General features: G+C 41.9%; 2 protein-coding genes across 4 annotated transcripts in view; one reads left to right on the forward strand and one right to left on the reverse strand.

Moving 5' to 3' along the window:
• GPALPP1 (GPALPP motifs containing 1) overlaps positions 1-8,861 on the reverse strand; it is a 36,068-nt gene extending 27,207 nt beyond the window's left edge. For 2 of the 3 annotated variants that reach the window (XM_021065611.1, XM_005668433.3), the window contains exons 1-3: positions 8,658-8,834; positions 1,264-1,396; positions 209-310 (exon numbers count right to left, since the gene is read on the reverse strand). In XM_021065611.1, coding sequence (XP_020921270.1) covers positions 209-310; positions 1,264-1,396; positions 8,658-8,745 — 323 coding nt within the window. In that variant the 5' untranslated portion in view covers positions 8,746-8,834. Of the gene's footprint in view, positions 1-208; positions 311-1,263; positions 1,397-8,657 lie in introns of all 3 variants that reach the window. The other variant, XM_001924193.5, reaches the window with a different exon arrangement.
• NUFIP1 (NUFIP1, FMR1 interacting protein 1) overlaps positions 8,883-19,758 on the forward strand; it is a 35,268-nt gene continuing 24,392 nt past the window's right edge. Inside the window, exons 1-5 of the mRNA XM_001927425.5 lie at positions 8,883-9,358; positions 12,218-12,300; positions 13,373-13,471; positions 14,246-14,308; positions 15,402-15,478. Of these exons, the coding sequence (XP_001927460.2) occupies positions 8,950-9,358; positions 12,218-12,300; positions 13,373-13,471; positions 14,246-14,308; positions 15,402-15,478 (731 nt within the window). The 5' untranslated portion in view covers positions 8,883-8,949. The remainder of the gene's footprint in view (positions 9,359-12,217; positions 12,301-13,372; positions 13,472-14,245; positions 14,309-15,401; positions 15,479-19,758) is intronic.

The raw sequence follows: 19,758 nt of genomic DNA on the forward strand, positions 1-19,758 counted from the left end.
TCTGAGGAATGGCAACACCAGATCCTTAACCCACTGAGGGAGGTCAGGGATTGAACCCTATGAACGCTACATCAGTTTCTCAACTTGCTGAGCCACAATGTGAACTCCTCAAATGTTATAAAATATGTATGTAAAAACAATTTCAGGTAACTCTTTAATGAATTAACAACACCAGAGAAGACTGGCCTGAAATTTTACACATTATCACCTTGGAGGAGAATCATCCTGCTTTTTAAATCCAGGAGGAAGGGCTGGTCCAAAAAACCCTTCATCATCGTCATCATCATCTTCTTCATGTCTTCTCTGTTTTCTAAAAGCAACAGTAGTGTAATTTTACGCATGTATGCCAACATTTTTCTCATAAATAAACTTTCTTTCTTTTCTTTTTTTTTTTTTTTTTTTGTCTTTTTGCTTTTTCTATAGCCCCTCTCATGGCATATGAAAGTTCCTGCCAGCCTGCACCAGAGCCACAAGAATGAGGGATCCGAGCCGCATCTGCAACCTACACCACAGCTCACAGCAGCACCAGATCCTTAAACCACTGAGCAAGGCCAGGGACCGAACCCACCATCTCATGGTTTCTATTCGGATTCATTAACCATTGTTCCATGACAGGAACTCCTAAACTTTCATTTTTAAAAGAACACTAACTTCAACTACTTGTATAAGCACTGAAACAATACCTTAATCTTGCCAAGCAAGAACAAAATCTACCATAGATCTTAAACTCATCTTTTCCTGGGATTTATTTGTGGTCTAAGCGAGATATTGGTTACTTCTTTACAGTAGTAATTCAATTTCCTATAATTACTGTGTTGTTAAAGACTCCACTCCATGAAGTTTCAAATACTCTACTTGCTAGATATTTTGAGCAAAAAGTTTATGACACTGGCTTTTAAATGCACTTAAGGAAGGATTGTAAGTTGTTATTTCTGTTTCATAATCATTAAGATGCATCAAAAAACCATAATACCCAATCATAAATTACATGGTTTAGTTAGAATATTTAATCACTTCAACAATATCTTAGGAAAAAATCCTTCATGTAACACTTTTACTGAAGTTCTCAATATCTCTGGAGTTATATATTAGTAGAATACATTTCTTTGTGAAAGGTATAGTTCATGAAGAAAAGCCACACGAAGCAATGTCTTTCTGTGCTGTGTAAATGCAGATGTGATACCCCCTTGGTAGCTATCTGTTTCAAGTAACAAATATCAGGTTTGAAGCTTAGTTTACTACTTAACGTAGTAAGAGACTGACCTTGCAGTGGCACCAGTGTCATCTTCTTCAGATTCTTGATTTCCTTCTTCGTACAAAGAACTACTGTCCTCATCACTGTCTGATGACTCTGAACTACAGCTTTTATAATTAGGGGGTAGAGCTGGTCCTGCAACTAAAAGAGATGTCTCATAAGGTCTTAACTAGCCACAAGTGTTTCAATGAACCGTCTGACATTTCACATTTTCTTTTCTGGAATTCATAGCATTAGCAGGCTATCATTTAGGGACTTTAATTTCATTTGCTTCTGTTTTGTGTACGGTGGTTTTGTCTCTCCAACTTCAGGAAGGCAGAAATCATATCTTGCACAGTCTTTTATTTTCTTGTCTTTTTAGGGCCACGCCCATGACATATGGAGGCTCCCAGGCTAGGGGTCTAATGGGAACTACACCTGCCGGCCTATGCCACAGCCGTGCCAGATCCGAGCCATGTCTGTGACCTACATCACAGCTCACGGGAACGCCAGATCCTTAACCCACTGAGCGAGGCCAGAGCTCAAACCTGCATTCTCATAGATACTATTCAGACTCATTTTCGCTAAGCCAGACGGAAACACCCCTTACACAGTCTTAACTAGGAGATTCACAAAAACTTAAATACCCAAACTTTTAAATAGAGCAATAGCATATAAGTTCCCTGACATCTTGCAATTTTTGCATTGGTTACAATTTTGGTTGATGCAACCACCAAGTGTTTTCATAATTTTTTTCTTCTCTTTACAGAGAGCATGCAGTGGACAATATTTACACCAAGGAGCTAACCAAACAAACAATGCGCCATTCCAGAAGTTCCCCTTGTGGCTCAGCAGTAATTAACCCAACTAGCATCCATGAGATTATTTATTAACCCAACTAGCATCCATGAGGTTGCAGGTTCGATCCCTGGCCTTGCTCCATGTTGGTGTTGCTGTGAGCTGTGGTGCAAGTTGCAGACGCTGCTCGGATCTGGCATTGCTGTGGCTGTGGTGTAGGCTGGCAGCAGTAGCTCTGATTCAACCTCTAGCCTGGGAACTTCCATATGCTGCAGGTGTGGCCCTGAGAAGAAAAAACAAAAACAAAAAACTGCCACTCCATAGTCTAATACACTAAAAATCAAAATCATCGATTCTGGTTTCTAAGAATCACCACTTTAAAAAATATCTTTACTGACATCATACTTGCCAGGTTTCTGTTTGAGATGGTTTTCCAAGTAGAAACAAAAGTAAAGGCTAAGTTTTGCTGTTTACTAGGACCTAGAGAGCAAGAAGGGAAGGAAACAGTTTCCATAAACATCCCTTTCTTCAAAATTCTAGGGGGTCATAGATTAACATGAAAGAGACTTGGGGATTACATTTCACTTTCATGACTGGCTGGCTCTTCCTATCTTTCTCTTGCTTCTAAATACTAAAGAGAGAAGGGTTCCCCTCCCCCTTTTGCTCCTTTCTTTATGTGGGTGTTAGTGTAATTTGCCAACTTGACACTATCAGCTAATTTTGGGTTGGTTCAGATCAAGAAGAGATTTTATTATTCCTTCGTATAGTCCAAATGATTAAAAGGCTAAGTGGGCTAAATATGTGCTGTCCTTGGTATTGACAGATAAAATTTGTCTTGAATTTTTAAAGAAACAAGTGAGATATAAGTTTAATGATGGGAATAAACAGATGAAGTTAAAACTCATCTGAGAAGAACATATGGTTTTATTTTTTTGAAAATGATCACAGAGGAGTTCCCATTGTGGCACAGCAGAAATGAATCTGCCTAGTAACCATCAGGTTGCAGGTTCCATCCCTGGCCTCACTCAGTGGGTTAAGGATCCAGCGTTGCCATGAGCTGTGGTGTAGGTTGCAGATGTGGCCCAGATCTGGCATTGCTGTGGCTGCGGCTGGTGGCTGTATCTCTGATTGGACCCTTAGCCTAGGAACCTCCATATGCCATGGGTGCAGCCCTAAAAAGAAAAAAAAAAAAAAAAATCATGGTAAAAATAATGTAAACAGTAACATTTAGAATATAGAATTATTTATTTTTCATTTGGGTTGTGTCAAAAGAAATGAGCCTAAGTAAATATAAGCAACACTGCAGACTTTTTTTTTTAACTTATTATTTTTTCTTTTGAGGGCCGCACCCGCGGCATATGGAAGTTCCCAGACTAGGGGTCTAATCGGAGCTGCAGCCGCCAGCCTACACCACAGCCACAGCAACGCCAGATCCGAGCCACATCTGTGACCTACACCATAGCTCATAGCAATGCCAGATCCTTTAACCCACTGAGTGAGGCCAGGGACCTAATCCGCAACCTCATGGTTCCTAGTCGGATTCATTTCCACTGCGCCGCAAGGGGGATTCCCCCAGACTTTCTAATAAAGTTGAGGATATGCCTGGCTTCACTTTTTCATAGGTATCATTCTTCAGAACCATGTAAAATGTCTCAAAAAATTATTTTGGGCATTCTCCCACTGTAACAGTAATTTTACAAATAGGTTATAACTTCCATGAGAATAGAGATTATGCCTGATATATTCCATCATATTTCCTGTATAACATCTGTCACACAGAATCATGCATACAAAGAGATGTCCTCAGTATAGAGAACATCAAATCTCATTAAAGACCAGCAATTGATTATAAGAGAAAATGCTAACTCTGAGCCCAGTTCAACAAAATGTTACTTCCCTAAAAGTAATTCCAGTATCCTCCTCAGCAGATTTATAGTATAAAAAAGTTGTACTCTATTACATTATGTTTTGAAATTCAACAATAAAAATTTGTAGAAATTTTTCTCTCTTGCATATGTACTTTCATAATGAACTTGGTTGGGCCTGTTGACTGACAGTCTAAAATATTTACTCTCTGGTCCAGGAAAAGCTTGCTGATCTTGTTAAATGGAAATATAAATAGAAAGGAGCATCCCACTGTCTTCTGACGGGAGTAGGCAGAAAGTTTCCTAGAAAAAGTGAAGGTTGGGCTGGGGCTGAAAGATGAGACTGAGTCAGCTGGGCACAGGCGGTGTGTGGAGGAGGAAGAGTGGTTCAGGCGGAGGGAAAAACATCTCCAAAGAACTGAAAGCCCAAGGGCGCAGCACATCTAGAAATGTGTTCAGAAGTGGCTGGAACCAAGAGAGGACAGAAGGCGGGATCTCCGGGGGAAATGTTACTGCGAGGTCGAGCAGGATCAGGACTGAAAAGGGTGCCTTGTATTTAGCCAAAAGGTGCTGGGGGACAACTGGTCTTTGTTTATTTCTACAGTGAAATTGGTGAGAGCAGGCTCAGAGGCTTGGCAAGAACAGAAGCCAGAATACAGTTTAAGGAAAAAATGGGGAGGATCCAGGGCTGATCTGAGAGAAAGAAGAGAGCTGCGGGGGACGGCAGCAGTCTTCCTGAAGATGAGAACAATTTGGATGTTCTGGTTAAATGCTAAGGACAAGGAGCCCCAGGGGCAAGTAAGGGAAGGGCTTCTGAGTGAAAATGGAAGGAGGTTCTTCCCTTATAGTCAAAGAGCTGGGCAGAGATTCAGGAAGGTTTTTTGGCACAGGGCTAGAGAAGTGAGCAAGTTCTCTTAAGGTGGCACCGATGTTTTCCTGGGAAGTAGACAGAGAGTCTAAGGAAGAAAGAAAAGGTTTTTAATAAGCCATGGTTGATCATGGGGGTGGAGAGCTGTGTGGGGAAGTGTCCAAGGATGGCTGGGCAGAGCTGGGAGGAGACTGTAGTTTTAGCAGCATTAGCCTGTGGAGGTGTGAGCTTGCTTCTGGCAGCAGCTAGAAGCTTGGATGTGGGCTCAGCAGGGGTGGATGTCCGGGTTGATCCAGGGCTGGACTTTTGCTGGATGGGTTCAACCAAAAACCCAATGTGAGGAGACAGCTGGAAACACTGGCAAGAGAAACAATGAATGGATGGACCATGGAGCCTATGTTGAGCAGGGACAGAAGTAATGAAAGAAAGGAGGCCAAAACAGACAGAGGTAGAGACCTCATGGCTTGAGGAAGCTCAAAACAAAAAGAAAAAATTTTAAAAAATGAGAGTAACTGAGGAAGAAAGATGGATGAATAAGGGATTCTGGCTGAGGAGGAGGAGATGAATTTAAGTTTTTAGAGACAGAAGGGGGTCCAGTGTGAGACAGCAAATGTGGCCGAGATGAATGGCGTGAAGGTCGCTGCACATAAGAAGGGAGTCAGAGTCAAAAGAGTCACTGCTCCACTCAGCTTCCACAGAGCAACATCTGAGGGTCTCGAGAAAACATCTGCAGCCCAGTGTTTTTAATATGATCTCAGGGGACATTTCCCAGGAGTCTACTTTCCAGAGTATTTGAATAAAGTCATTGGCCCATCTTGGACTTGTGTGCTGATAGATCTCAGACTTGTCACCGCAGACTCTCCTCTGAACTCGGGTCATGTGTGTTAGTGATCTCTTTCCTGGGTAGTGGAGTCTCAGGATCACAGGGCAGTTATCAGATGAGATTCAAGAAACCCAAGCTGAGGAAATTCGGACACAGGTCACAATGCAGACGAACCTGAGGACATTATGCTAAGTGAAATAAGCCAGTCACAAAAAAGACAAATACTTTATGATCCCACAAAAGTGAAGAGATCTATAACACACATATCTGAAAAATGACTTCTATATAGACTATATAAAGAATTTTACCAACCAGAAAGAAAAGACAGGCAACTCAATGGAAAAAGGAGCAAAAGACTTGGATATGACACACATCCAAATGGCCAAAAACATATGAAAAGATAGTCAACTGCCTTCATCACCAGGGAAATGCACATTAAAACTACTACTGGATACAGCTACAAACCACCGAATCAAAAAGACAGAAAAAAACCCTTACGTATTTCTGAGTGAGAGCATGGAAAAACAGGAATTCTCATACATGCTGGTGGAAGTGTGAACTGGTGGTACTACGGGAAATGTTTGGCATGTGTCTACGAAAGCTGATTATGTGCGTATCCAATGACCCAACGATTCCAAAAGAAATGCAACATGTGCTCACCAAAAGTCATGTCCTGGAATACACAGCAACACTTTAACTGCCAAAAAAGGGTAAAGTATTCAGACGTTCCTCAGCAGCAAAATGGACAAATCAACTGTAGGACTTTCATACAACAGACTACCAGATGGTAACAGTAAACAGTCTATAATAACACCAACAATAATTCATCAACATGATGACTCTCCAAGTGCTGAATATGAAGCCAGTTACAAAAGAGTTCATACTTTATTTTTCCATCTACATAAAGCACAAAAGTCTGCAAAACTCATCTATGATGGTTTAAGTTAGGACAGTGGTTATCCTTTGGTTGAAAGAGGAATGGGGAGACAGGTAGAATGGAAGATGCACCAGGGGAACTTCTATGACGTAACATAGTGAATTTCAAGGATAATGGTACTAATAAACTTCTCAAAAGTCCAGATAGAAGAATAATGAGATTGAAAAATGGTATTTCAAGATTTTTTGGCAACTCTTTTAGGATCAGCCATCTTGGAAGTTCTGAAGGGAACGGTTTCTGGTTTGGGGAATTACATGCTAACAATGACATGGTGGAGTTCCCTAGTGGCCTAGCAGTTAAGGAGTCAGCATTGTCACTGCTGTAGTGTGGGTTTGATCTCATGCTCAGGAACTTCCACATTCCATTAGTGCAGCCAAAAAAAAAAAAGGGCATGCTATGTGCTTGATGAAGAACCGAGGTCACTTGGCAAATATCTACCAAGGTCCATTTGTGTGCCAAGCAGGTTGGAGAGACAAGGTAGCGGGGAATAGAGACACAATGTTAACTGCTGACAGTAAGGGTAAGAATGACCACACAAAAGAAACAAATGGGAAGGAGTAGACAGAAAGAGTACCTGAAGTAAAGGCTGGTAGAATGATAGAAGGAAATCATAACAGAAGTAGCTATCTGGCACATGGTGGCTGCTTACCTGCAAATCCTGCCTTAGTTTAAAATCAGGGAATACGGAGTTCCCGTCGTGGCGCAGTGGTTAATGAGTCTGACTAGGAAGCAAGAGGTTGCGGGTTTGATTCCTGGCCTCACTCAGTGGGTTAAGGATCCAGCGTTGCCAGGAGCTGTGGTGTAGGTTACAGACGCGGCTCAGAACTGGCATTGCTGTGGCTCTGGCCTAGGCTGGTGGCAACAGCTCCGATTAGACCCCTAGCCTGGGAACCTTCATATGCCTTGGGAGCTGCCCTAGAAAAGGCAAAAAGACCAAAAAAATAAATAAAAAATAAAATAAAATCAGGGAATACAGTGAACCAAAACCAACATAAGTGTAGGAACCTGACTAAAACATTGGGTTAACCTCACTTTCCTTCAACCTTAGTTGAATGGAACCTTCCTTGCTAAAATAAAGGCTTGACTTTTTAATGGCTATAGCAGAAATGAGACCTGGAAAGAAACCTCTAAGTGGAAACATGGTTTCTAGATAGTCAAAGAATGCAAATAGATTCAGGAATGGGAAGGTTATTCTTTCAGCTTTACTTTTTTCCAACTTTAGCTAGTCCCAGCCTACCAATTAGAACATGAAAGGACAGATACTCATCATGGAGGAGTCAGAAGCATTTATTTGACAAATATGGGGGTGCCTATTAGTCCTTAAGGCTAGAAAACCGAGTACAATGGTGGAAACAGATATGTCGGCAAGTTATGAAAAAACAGTATGTTAAAATGTGATGTAATTAAGCAGGAGTAAACCCCCTGGGTAAAGAGGGGGTGACAATGCGAGAAGAGTTTGGAAACATTTCACTGAGGTGATACTGAAGTTAGACCTTGAAGGATGGGGTAGGAGTTTGTCAGGTATGTCAAGAAGTGCAGGGCAAGGCTCCAGGGAGCCAAGAGAATTGAAGAACTGCGCAGAAACTCGCGTTGGTTTGAGCTTTGGGCTCTGTGTGTTAGATGCAATGACAGGATGAAAGGCTAGGAAAGCAGGTCCGGGGTTAGAGAGCAAAGCATCTTCTGCAAGAGCCAAAGGCATTAGTTGTACGTCAGGAGGCAAGATGAGAGGCCAGAAGCATGGGCTTCATTCTAATCCGGGCACCACTACTTGCTAGTTGCGAGGTCTGGGCAACAGCCTGGGCCTCAGTGTCCTCAATTGCATCGTGTAATAATAATCTTTACCTTATACAGTAACCAAGAGGACTATATGACTTAATATGTATCGGCCCTTCAGTACAGTGTCCAGCCCTTTAAGCGCTAAATTGGGATACACCATCACCATGATGATAACCGGACCAAAGCTCGTTTCTGCGGCCCCACGGCCGCCTCGCCACCGCCACAGCCTGGGAAGGAAAGTTAGCTCGGGTCGGGCCTCGCCCACTCGCCACTCCTCCCTCAGGCTCCCAGGCCTCGGACTTGTACTCCCAGAGCCGGGGTCGGGCCTGGCGGGCAGGGGACACGCCGCCGCTTACCCGGGCTGAGGTCCCGCTCCTCGTCCTCCGCTGAACCGCTGGCCTTGAAGCCGGGCGGTAGCGCCGGCCCAATCAGATCTCTCGCCATCCGCGGTGGCGGCCCTGGTCCCTCACACTAAGCGTGTCTATGTCAAGTCAATCTCAAACCCGGAGCCTGCGATTCGCCGTAAAGGAGAGAAGCTTTTTCCGGCGCCGACCAATGACGCTTCAGCCTGTGATTGGCTGAGCCTTATCTAACGGAAGTGGTGCCTAAGGCTTTACTCCACGCTGGGTTCCCTACCTGGCGGGTGGCATGGCTGAACCGGCAAGTGGTTTTGTGACTCCCACCGGGTGGTTTCCAGCTCCAGAGCTGACTCCCACGTTGGGGCCTCTGAGCGACCAAGCCTCGGCCTCGGAAAACTGGATGTACTGGGCGATGCTGCCGCCTCCCCCACCCCCTTCCTCGCTTCCCGCAGCAGAATCCAAGCCTTCCTCGGAGGCGCAGCCCCCGGCGGAGGCCCAGGCTCTTCCTGAGGCGCCTCCCCCTTTCGACGCTCAGATTCTTCCTGGGGCGCAGCCCCCCTTCCACGCCCAGTCCGCCCTTGAGTCTCAGCCTCAATTCGATGGCCAGCCCTACTGGAATTACCAGGCTTCGACTTCATGGTACTGGACGCAGTCTCCTGGTATTTTTCCTCAGTATCAGAACTCCCACAACACTCCAGGTACGTTTCTCCTCTCCGTACCCCTTACCTTTATCCTCCCTGTCTTCTCTCTCCTATCTGACCCTCGTTCCTCTGTCACCTTTTGGTACTGCCTTGCACTCTTGGAGTCTGGTCATTAATGTCTCACGATTTGTTCCACAGTTATCTTTTCCCCGCCTGTTCCTTCAGTTTAGCAACTATTTATCGAGTTCCAACTATGAACCAGGAAGCGCTACTATAGCAGTGAACAAAACATACCAAAATCCTTTAAGGAGTTTAACATCTGTTGTAGGAAGACAGACAATAAACAAAACAAACAGTGTGTGTTAGAAAGTGGTGAGTGCTGGAGTTCCCGTCGTGGCGCAGTGGTTAACGAATCCGACTAGGAACCATGAGGTTGCGGGTTCGGTCCCTGCCCTTGCTCAGTGGGTTAACGATCCGGCGTTGCCGTGAGCTGTGGTGTAGGTTGCAGACGCGGCTCGGATCCTGCGTTGCTGTGGTTCTGGCGTAGGCCGGTGGCTACAGCTCCGATTCGACCCCTAGCCTGGGAATCTCCATATGCCGCGGGAGCGGCCCAAGAAATAGCAACAACAACAACAACAAAAAGACAAAAAGACAAAAGACAAAAAAAAAAAAAAAAAAAAAAGTGGTGAGTGCTATGGAGAAAGCAAAAAAGAGCGACAGGCAGTGCAGTTTTAAATGTCAGTGTCAGTCGGTGTCAGGGAGGTGAGGGATTGGAGGAATGCATATGTCTGGCGGATAGGGGTGCAGGCAGAGGGACCCGCAAGTGCAAAGGCCTTCAGGCAGGAGCTTATCAGTCAGAATGGTAGCCATTGTGGCTAGAGAGGACTGAGCCTGGGGTAGAGCTGTGTGGGGGAAGAGAGCCTTGTAGATCATGGTACTTTGACTTTTACTGTTGTGATATACTGAGTGCAGGGGAATGGCGTGATTTGAGTTATGTTTTAAAAGGATTTATATGGCTACCTGTTGGAATCGACTGAAAAGAAGTTGAGTTAGAGTTACTGCAGTTAACCAAGTGAGAGACATTGGCGACTTGGACCACGGCAGAGCTCCAGAGATGATGAGAAGTAGTGTGTGTGTGTGTGTGTGTGTGTGTATTTTTTTTTTTTTTCTTTGACTATGCTGGTGGCATATGGAAGTTCTAGGCCAGGGATTATACCCCTGCTACAGTAGTGACAATGCCTGATCCTTAACCTGCTGAGCCACCGGGGAATCCCTAGCTGCATTTTGAAGGTAGCAAGGGCCAACTTGATTTGCCGAAGCAATGGATGTGGGATGTGACTGATTTAAAGAGGAGACAAGAATAACTTAAAGGTTTTTGCCAAACAAGTGGAAGGATGTGGATGGAGTAGATTTGAAAAGGAAACAGGGCTTGACTTTGGAATATGATTTGTGTCAAGAAGAGATACTGAACTGACTGTTAGCTATTAGTTTGTACTTTCAGGGGAGGGTCAAGTCTAGAGCTGTAAATTGGGGTGACATCAACATGTAGATCATACTTAAAGCCATGAGATTGTTCACATAGATCCATTCACTTCACATTAAATTGAATCCAAATCAGTGTTTACTGTGTGCCAAATGCTGGAGATATGAATGTGCCTAAGACTCCCAAGTGAAGTGAGATGGGTTAATAAATGTAAATCACAACTCAGTGTGGCTGGTGATAGAAGCAAATAAAAGGAGATTTCAGAGTATGGAGGAAGTTGGGGAAAACTTTTGGAAGATGTGTAATGGGAGATGTTTAATATTCAGGAGGGAAGAGTAGGGTAAGCAAGTAAAGTGGAGTCTCATCGAGGGACTCTGAAGCCGTTTGCTCCCAGGATTTTTTTTTGTTTGTTTTTTCAGGGCTGCACCTGCGGCACATGGAGGTTCCCAGGCTAAGAATCGAATGTAGCTGCAGCTGCCAGTCTACACCACAGCCACAACAATGCAGGATCCGAGCTGCATCTGCACCCTATCCCACAGCTCACAGCAACGCCAGCTCCTTAACACACTGAGCAAGGCCAGGGATGGAACCTGCATCCTCATGGATGCTAGTTAGATTTGTTAACCACAGAGCCGCGACAGGAACGCCTTGCTTCCGGAATTTTGAGCAAGGTTGTGATGATTTGAGGATTATTTTTGTGGTGTCAGTGTGTAGAGCCCGTTGGAAGGGAAAGTTAAGACCAGAAGGACAGTGTGGGAAGCTGTCACAGTGATCTGAGTGAAAGGTCAAGGTTTCAAAGTTGGGTCATGGCTATAAGAAAGGAACAAAAACTTCGAGGAAATGTATTTCACAAGATTCCATTTTCCTGGTGTAAAATTGATGCTGAAAGATCTATATTAGGGATTTTATGGTTTAAATTTATAATGTTTGAAATAGCTAAAAGGGATTTTACCAGGTTAGCTTGTCTATTCCTTTACTTAGACTCCTAAAGCATCTGTGGATGTGTAATCCTACCAATATGTTTTAATTTGAAAAATATTGGGAGTTCCTGTCATGGCGCAGTGGTTAACGAACCCAGCTAACCATGAGGTTTTGGGTTCGATCTCTGGCCTTGCTCAGTGGGTTAAGGATCTGGCGTTGTCATGAGTTTTGGCGTAGGCTGGCGGCTACAACTCCAATGCGACCCCTAGCCTGGGACCTCCATGTGCCGCTGGTGCGGCCCTCAAAAAGAAGAAAAGATGAAAAGACAAACAAACAAAAAATAAATGAAAATATTTATTTGATAAACTACTCTTAATCTTTGTTGATTTATTTAAAGTTCTTTGTGAAGGGGTAGTTTACCACTTTTTACTCAAGTATCTACAACATCCTATAGCAGACTTTTAAATAATTGTGTAGTTGCAAACATTTATGAATCTCTCTTTGTTTTTCAGTTAAACCTTCTTATTTTCCACGAAAACACGATGCAAAAGTCAATGACTCCAACTTCTCTCCCAGGAGAAAACAGAAAAAAAGGGTATTTTTAAGATGTTTTTGAATGTGACACTTTAGTCCCTATTTGGTTTTCATATCTTGAGTTTCTTACATAACTCTCTCAGTGTTTTGCATCTGCTATTGACAGCGGAACCTTGCTGTAAAAGCATCTTTAAGGATCTTATCGATAAGTAAAGCAAAACCTTTTCTGAGAAATAAATGGAGAAATCGTAGAAAAAGAAAACATTGAATTCATTTCAATGTAGTATCAGGAGTAAATATAATTGGGAATTGTGATTGTAGATAAATGTAAAAGTTATTAAAGTTTATGTTAAAAATATATAAATCATACATAGTATTTTGTATATATACTACTATTGGATTAAGTTTTGTTTTAAATGAGAAATAACTCTTGGTTATGTTCGGCAACCAAGTCTTAAAATAGGCTTCCTTTATTCTGATGTATCTTACAATCTGGTCAACTTTAAAAGTGTATAAATAATGTCATTAGTTTATAATAAGTTGAGTAAGGTCTACAATGTGAAATTAGTGCCCTTCACTTTGGCATGAAAACTACGTAGCTCATATCGTGAAAGTGTAATATATTTATTAACATAATCTCAACATTAAACAATTGGAGACCATTTCCTATATGGTTTCTTGTGATATATTTTTGTAATATATATTTAATATATTTCAATATAAAAAGAGCAAATTGGGAATAAAAAATAACTAATATTTACCTAAATGATTCTTTTCCCCTTCTGTACTTATTTTAAAAATATGTGATATACTTGTTCTTTCTCAAAGAAGAAATGCTGTTTTCTGAATATTCTTTTTTAAATCATTTTGACATATGTCTACTAAGTCTTAATTAGATTACCAATTTGAAATCTACTCACTGTTGATATTATTTGCTCCACTCAGATTTTAAAATTTTTATCATGCCTGGATTTTCCTAATGTATTTGTTAAAAATAAAAGAAACAATCATCCCACTTGTAAGGGATATGTAAGGGTTATGTGAAAAATCACTATGTACTACTAGTAAGATAGTTAATTGTTGATTAAAGATTTCTCACCAAAAGACTAATGCCTCTTTGTTTTTGTTTGCAGAAAAGGAAGGAACCAGTTTTTCACTATTTTTGTGATACCTGTGATCGTGGTTTTAAAAATCAAGAAAAGTATGATAAACATATGTCTGAACATACAAAAGTAGGTTTTCCTGGTTGTCCAGAAATTTATTTAGCAAAATGGGTATACTTGGTAGACATTCTAGGCTTTTTTTCCTTTAAAGTTTATAGTTTTCATAGAATTGTTTACTGACCTGACAAATTGGTATGGTGACCTTGGGATTTGGGATTTTAGGGTTGGGAGGCCCACTGCTTCAGGAAGAGGTAAGATGGCACCAAAGGAGAAAGGAGGTCTGGCAGCTCTTTGTATGTTGTGCCTCCTCTGCTTTGTAAGAGGGCTGGGCTTCCTCTGCAGTTGCTTTATACACCTTATTGGTTCTTTCACTTTTAAGGCTGCCCTTGACCATTTAACCACACTGTGTAATTTTGCCATGGCTTTGTACTCCCTAAGGATGGGTCTTAACAAGTACTTATACTTTTTTTTCTTAAACCAGAATATTTGAGAAGTAAAAAAGTTAAAAAGCGAATTTTTAGTTTGGAAGGGTCCTCTTTCAGTTTATGAGTGTCCCTCAACTTTAGGAATTAAGAACTTTTTTATGATATTGCTGATGCCATGTGTTCATTAAGTGGAGAAGCAAATGATATGTATTACTGTACTGTAGACTTTGAGAATATCATTCCTTTTTAAATGCAACTCTGTTTTGAAGTGAGTTTTGTTTTGCTGTTGACATAAGTATGCAATGATAACACCACATAGACAGTTTACTATGTAATATGACAAGAATATGTTTGTACCTGTAGTAGTATGGTAAATTTAATGTGGAGATATTGAATAGTCTTTTTAAAATTCTTACAGTGCCCTGAAGTAGATTGCTCTTTTAGTGCACATGAGAAGATTGTTCAGTTCCACTGGAGAAATGTAAGTTCTTATGTGGTTTTGATTTTTGGTTTTTGATACATGCTGTTCTTATTGCATGGATCTGTTACCTCCATGGTCGAAAATAAGTGATATTCACAGAGTACTTTGTATTTTGTAAGGCATTTCTAGATATGTTATTCACTTTTAACCTCAGAAACCACTGTGTAAAGTAGATAAATCTTGGCCCTGTTTAACAGATTTATAAAATGATTTGCCTATGGCTTCACAACTGATTCTTGCACTTGGGCTTCTTGACTCCAAATTCGGCGCTTGTTTTACTACACCATGCTGCTTCAAATTGTTTTGTGTATTCCCTGTTTCTGTAGCTAACTCCCTCAACTTTGGTTGGTAGGTCATTCATTTGGGTATTTAATATCAATTGAGAAATGAGTGACTTATTTTCTTTGTGACCAGAATTATGTTACTTCTTTTTTTTTTTTTTTTTTTTTTTTTTTTTGTCTTTTTGTCCTTTGTTGTTGTTGTTGTTGCTATTTCTTGGGCCGCTCCCGCGGCATATGGAGGTTCCCAGGCTAGGGGTCGAATCGGAGCTGTAGCCACCGGCCTACGCCAGAGCCACAGCAACGCGGGATCCGAGCCGCGTCTGCAACCTACACCACAGCTCACGGCAACGCCGGATCGTTAACCCACTGAGCAAGGGCAGGGACTGAACCCGCAACCTCATGGTTCCTAGTCGGATTCGTTAACCACTGCGCCACGACGGGAACTCCACTTCTTTTTTTTCTTATCAATAGACTGACCTAAATACATGTGAAATTATTCTTTTTCCTTTTAAAGGAAAAGTCATAGTAAGGGTAGATAAAACCTGCTTACTTTGTTTTAAAATTGTCTCCAGGAGTTCCCTGGTGGCACAGCGGGTTAAGGATTTGGCATTGTTACTGCTGTAGCTTGGGTTACTGCTGTGGCTCGGGTTTGATCCCTGGCCTGGGAACTTCCACATACTGTGGGCATAGCCAAAACAATTGTCTCTGCTAGTAAATTTAATGCCGAGTGTCTGTTATCCCCCATAATACTTGAGATTTAGTCAAAATTGTACAATATGCTTCTTGATATTCAGCAGGCATTTTCCCCTTAGATGCATGCTCCTGGTGTGAAGAAAATCAAATTAGACACTCCAGAGGAGATTGCACGATGGAGGGAAGAAAGAAGGAAGTGAGTAAGGAGTTCAGAACTAGCACAACAACTTTCTTTTTCTCTGGCAAGGCTGAGTACTTCAAAATAATGACTGTTCTCACCCTAATGAATAATTTGAAAAAAGAAATTTGGTCTTTTATAACATTGCAAATATTCACTTGAAAACGAGCAGTCTCATCAATTTTGTTGTTCTTCAGAATTGGTATATAATGACTTTTTTTGTATTTTTTTTTAGGGCTGCACTTGTGGAATATGGAAGTTCCCAGGCTAGGGGTAGAATCAGAGCTGTAGCCATCAGCCTACACCACAGCCACAGCAATATCGGATCTGAGCCGCAGCTGCAACCTATACCACAGCTCACGGCAATGCCGGATCCTTAACCAACTAAGCAGGGCCAGGTATTGAACCTGTGTCTTCATGGATACTAGTTGGGTTCATTTCCACTGAACCACAACGGGAACTCCCTGGTATATATAGTGACTTTGGGAATACTGTTGACTTGATGTATGATAAACACACAATTTTTACTATTTCAATTTTGACTCCATTGCCTTATAATGTTGGTACTAGGGAATAGGACTGTAAACTGTAGACCTAATAGAAACTCTCTATAAATAACTGCTGTAATGGAGCTACTACATGCCACCTCTGTGAGATGTTGAATGCTGAGCTGGGTGCTGTCTTAAAGAACATATATATATATACGTGTGTGTGTATATATATATTTTTTTTACATATATATTTATAAGTGTTATGATTATGTAATACTTTGCTATGCTTACTGTTTTGATTACTTTAAAAAAGTTGAATGATTGCAATATGCTATGTTGAGGGAGTACATTAGTGACAAGATACACGCGTGGCTGTCCTTAACCGTAAAAAGACCAGAAATGTTTTCTTGTAATTAAAGGTGAAGAAATAATGAGCCTAACCATGTGACCTGTAGCCTTATACTTATTATGGGAGAAAGCTTAGTAGGTAACTAGCTAAAATCTACCAATGAAAAATCCCACAAGAACACTAATTTATTGCCTTCTCAGAAGGGACTGGGATACTCACCTGGAAGCAGAAGACCAAGTCACACTATTAGGATGGTCAGCTGCACTTTTAAGTCGGTAGCTCTTTTTCTGGAATTAAAAATGAGGCAAGCCTGAGATAAAAAGAGTTATTCTCAAAGGTCAAGAAAGTTGCTTAATACTTTTGACCAGCAGATTAAACTTGTACTTCATTCAGCGTAGTTACAGTTATCCATTTAAATCCACTCCTTGTTTGTATATGCAGTGCTCTGCCAAATAGTATAGTGTTACGTGAAATAGTTTTTGCCCTTTAAAGCATTAGAGGTAATTCTGAGGAAAACCAGCATAAACATAAAGATTTAAAACCAACTGAGAACAAATAGAATTCTGTACATGTGTATATAAATATCAGTTATTAGTACTCTCTGCAGAGTTAGATGAGGGTGAAGGACAATCAGAGGAATTTAATTCTTAAGCACGTAAACCTGGGTCCAGCCAGTCAGCATGGACTCGGGATTTAACAGAATTTCAAGAGCTTCTCTGACTAACTGTAAGAATCTAAGCCACCAGGAGTAGGGTATACTGGAATGCCTTTTCCTCTTTATCTCCTGGCAGAATCTTACTATCTTGTAAGACCTGTCTTAAATGTCACCTTAGTCTTCATTTCCTCTGTCTCAGTGCCAGAGTGCCAGTCTGTGACAAGATAAGGAACTTGTACCATAATGCAAATCTGTGCCTTACTTCCTTCATTGAGAAAGTCTTGATAAGAAGATGTCAGCTGAACGAAATATTTTGGGAACATGGTTGACTTATACCCGGGCATAAGTATATGTGGTGGCTGCTAACCTGTGGACCAGCCTACCTTAAAATGTTGTTGGCTACTTCCTTTGAGAATGTATAGCTTATTAATGCAAACACAATAACATTTGTTGCCTTGTATTATAGGGGGCCCAAGTCTTAGACCTCTTTGATTCTGGTGCACTTTGCACAATGCCTGGGATTTAGTATGTGGAGAATAAATATATGTTGACTGAATTACCATTAAATGGTGCAGTATGGGAAAAACCAGTCTTGGCATTAAGGATAGATAAGGTGGATAAGGAGCCTTAGCCAATTGCATGGTCAGACTTAGAAGTCAAAAGAGTTGGGATGATGACATGATTTGACGTAGGTGAAGAATTCAAACCACTGCATATAAAGCTCCTTGCCTCCTCTATGTGGCTGCTTTACGGGTATAGTTTTTTTTCCTTATGACTTCCCCTCACTCTGGCTTTTTTGTTTTCTCTTTGTTTTGCTTGTTTGTTTTTTTATCTGTTGGTTGTGTCTTTTATTATTTTGCACAGAGGAATAATCAAATAAGAAGAGTTAGCTTGACTTCTTGCTGCTTATGTTTTTGAAGAGCTGATCATGATGGTATTAAAGATTATATCCTGCTAGATGGGACAGAAGTGGCCTGACTGACTGCGAAGACTTCCCTGACTTTGGGTCAGTTGGAAGTTGTTGCGGCTCAGTGGTGCTGGTCCCTGTTGTATATGTTTAATTCTTTTGAGAATGACAGTGGTTACTAGTCAGCAATGATTATAAAGCAGGAAGTTAACTAAATAAGCTGTTGACTCTCCCAAGTTTTGAGTTCACTTAAGGCAGTAGCAAAGGTCTGAAATGAATTCCTGATTTGACTGTTGGGTTCTTTTATCTCTAGGGGTTGGTCTAAATTAAATCGTTATATAAAGCTCTGGGAAAATTGGAGCCACTCTTAAATTAATGGTAGCCAACTTCCATGATTCTTTTCTGTGTCTGTAGCTGTTTTATTTTCCTGCAGTCTTCCACTCTAGCCTCCTTCCTCTGCATATAAGAGGAAGGGTCTCATCTAATCTGGAGGAGTGGGGTGTTCTTGGCAAAGGATGATTGAGCTGAACTTAGACCTAATTAGGAAGAAATAAGGGGAGACAGCCATTGTGCTCAGACAGATTGGCGTGAGTGTAGGAACTTGAGTAGAGGTAAGGGGTGATAGAAGCCTTTGAAAGATGTCAGCTGTGAGGCAGAGAGAGCTAGGTGGATATAGAACTTTTTGGGAGATAAAATTAGGCACTGTTGGGTGATTGGGTAATCGTTAGGCTGAGGAGAAAAGAGGTTTTGAGGCTACGTCTAAGCTCCTGGTATGAGCTCCCCTGTGAAAGGCAGCCCTGGAAGGGACTGGGTTTGGAGGTGTTGATTTGGGCCATCATTGGGTCCGAGAGATTCTGAGACATCTAATCGAAGATGTCATGTAGCAGTGAGACTCAGACCAGACTGGCTGGAGATAGATACTGAAATCATGAAGCCATGAATATAGTAGACATTCCCCATGGAGAGAGGGTAGAGTGGGAAGAGAAGAAAGCCTAACAAGGAGCAAACCAACAGGCCCACTGAGCAAGAGCCAGAGAAGTAGAAAGTCGCTAAGAATATGACCTGTCGTGGGAGCCAGCAGAGGGAAGGGCTTCAAGAAGGAAGATGTGGTTATCAGTGCAAGTTGCGTTGAGAGGTCAGATAAAACAAGAACAAAAAGTGACTGATTTTACCTGTACAACCCCTTGATGCGGATCCCAGATGACTGCTCCTTTGCCCTTCTCCTTTGAGTGTCCTGCCATCTGTCTCCACAGCTCTCTGCAGCTCTGACACCCTCCTCCATGGTTCTTAACAAGATGGACTGTGGTTGTCTTTGCTACCCCAGCCTTGGCATATCAGATGGTCCAACAAAAGTGTGTATGCTTTGAATTCTGCAGAATTTCTGAGACTCGACAGCTTATAAGAAAGAGTTTATACAGGAGTTCCCACTGTAGCTCAGTGGGTTAAGTACCTGACTAGGATCCATGAGAATGTGGGTTCAGTCCCTTGCCTTGCTCAGTGGGTTCAGGATCTGACATTGCAGTGAGCTACATGTTGCTGTGGCTGTGCCTTAGGCTGGCACCTGCAGCTCTGATTCAACTCCTAGCCTAGGAACTTCCATATGCCACAAGTGTGGCCTTAAAAAAAAAAGTTCATCCAGCACCTTTTTATTTTCCAATTTCTAGTGTCCTTTTCCTCCACGCGGTTTTATCCATTTATTTTCACAGCTGGACTAGTGGCAGCCTCTCACCCCTTGGCCCCTTTATCTTCTTTTTCTCTCATCCCGCTTCTGTCTTTGCTTCCCTTACAAGTTTAAACCAGTCCCACCACTCTCAGCATCTTGGCTCGCTCATTTCTTCACCCTTCATTGCACCTACCTGGTAAGACCTCAGCTCTGGCTCAGTTGCTGGGTGGTGA

The sequence above is a fragment of the Sus scrofa genome, chromosome 11 (genome assembly GCF_000003025.6).
Source record: "Sus scrofa isolate TJ Tabasco breed Duroc chromosome 11, Sscrofa11.1, whole genome shotgun sequence".
NCBI lineage: Eukaryota > Metazoa > Chordata > Mammalia > Artiodactyla > Suidae > Sus > Sus scrofa.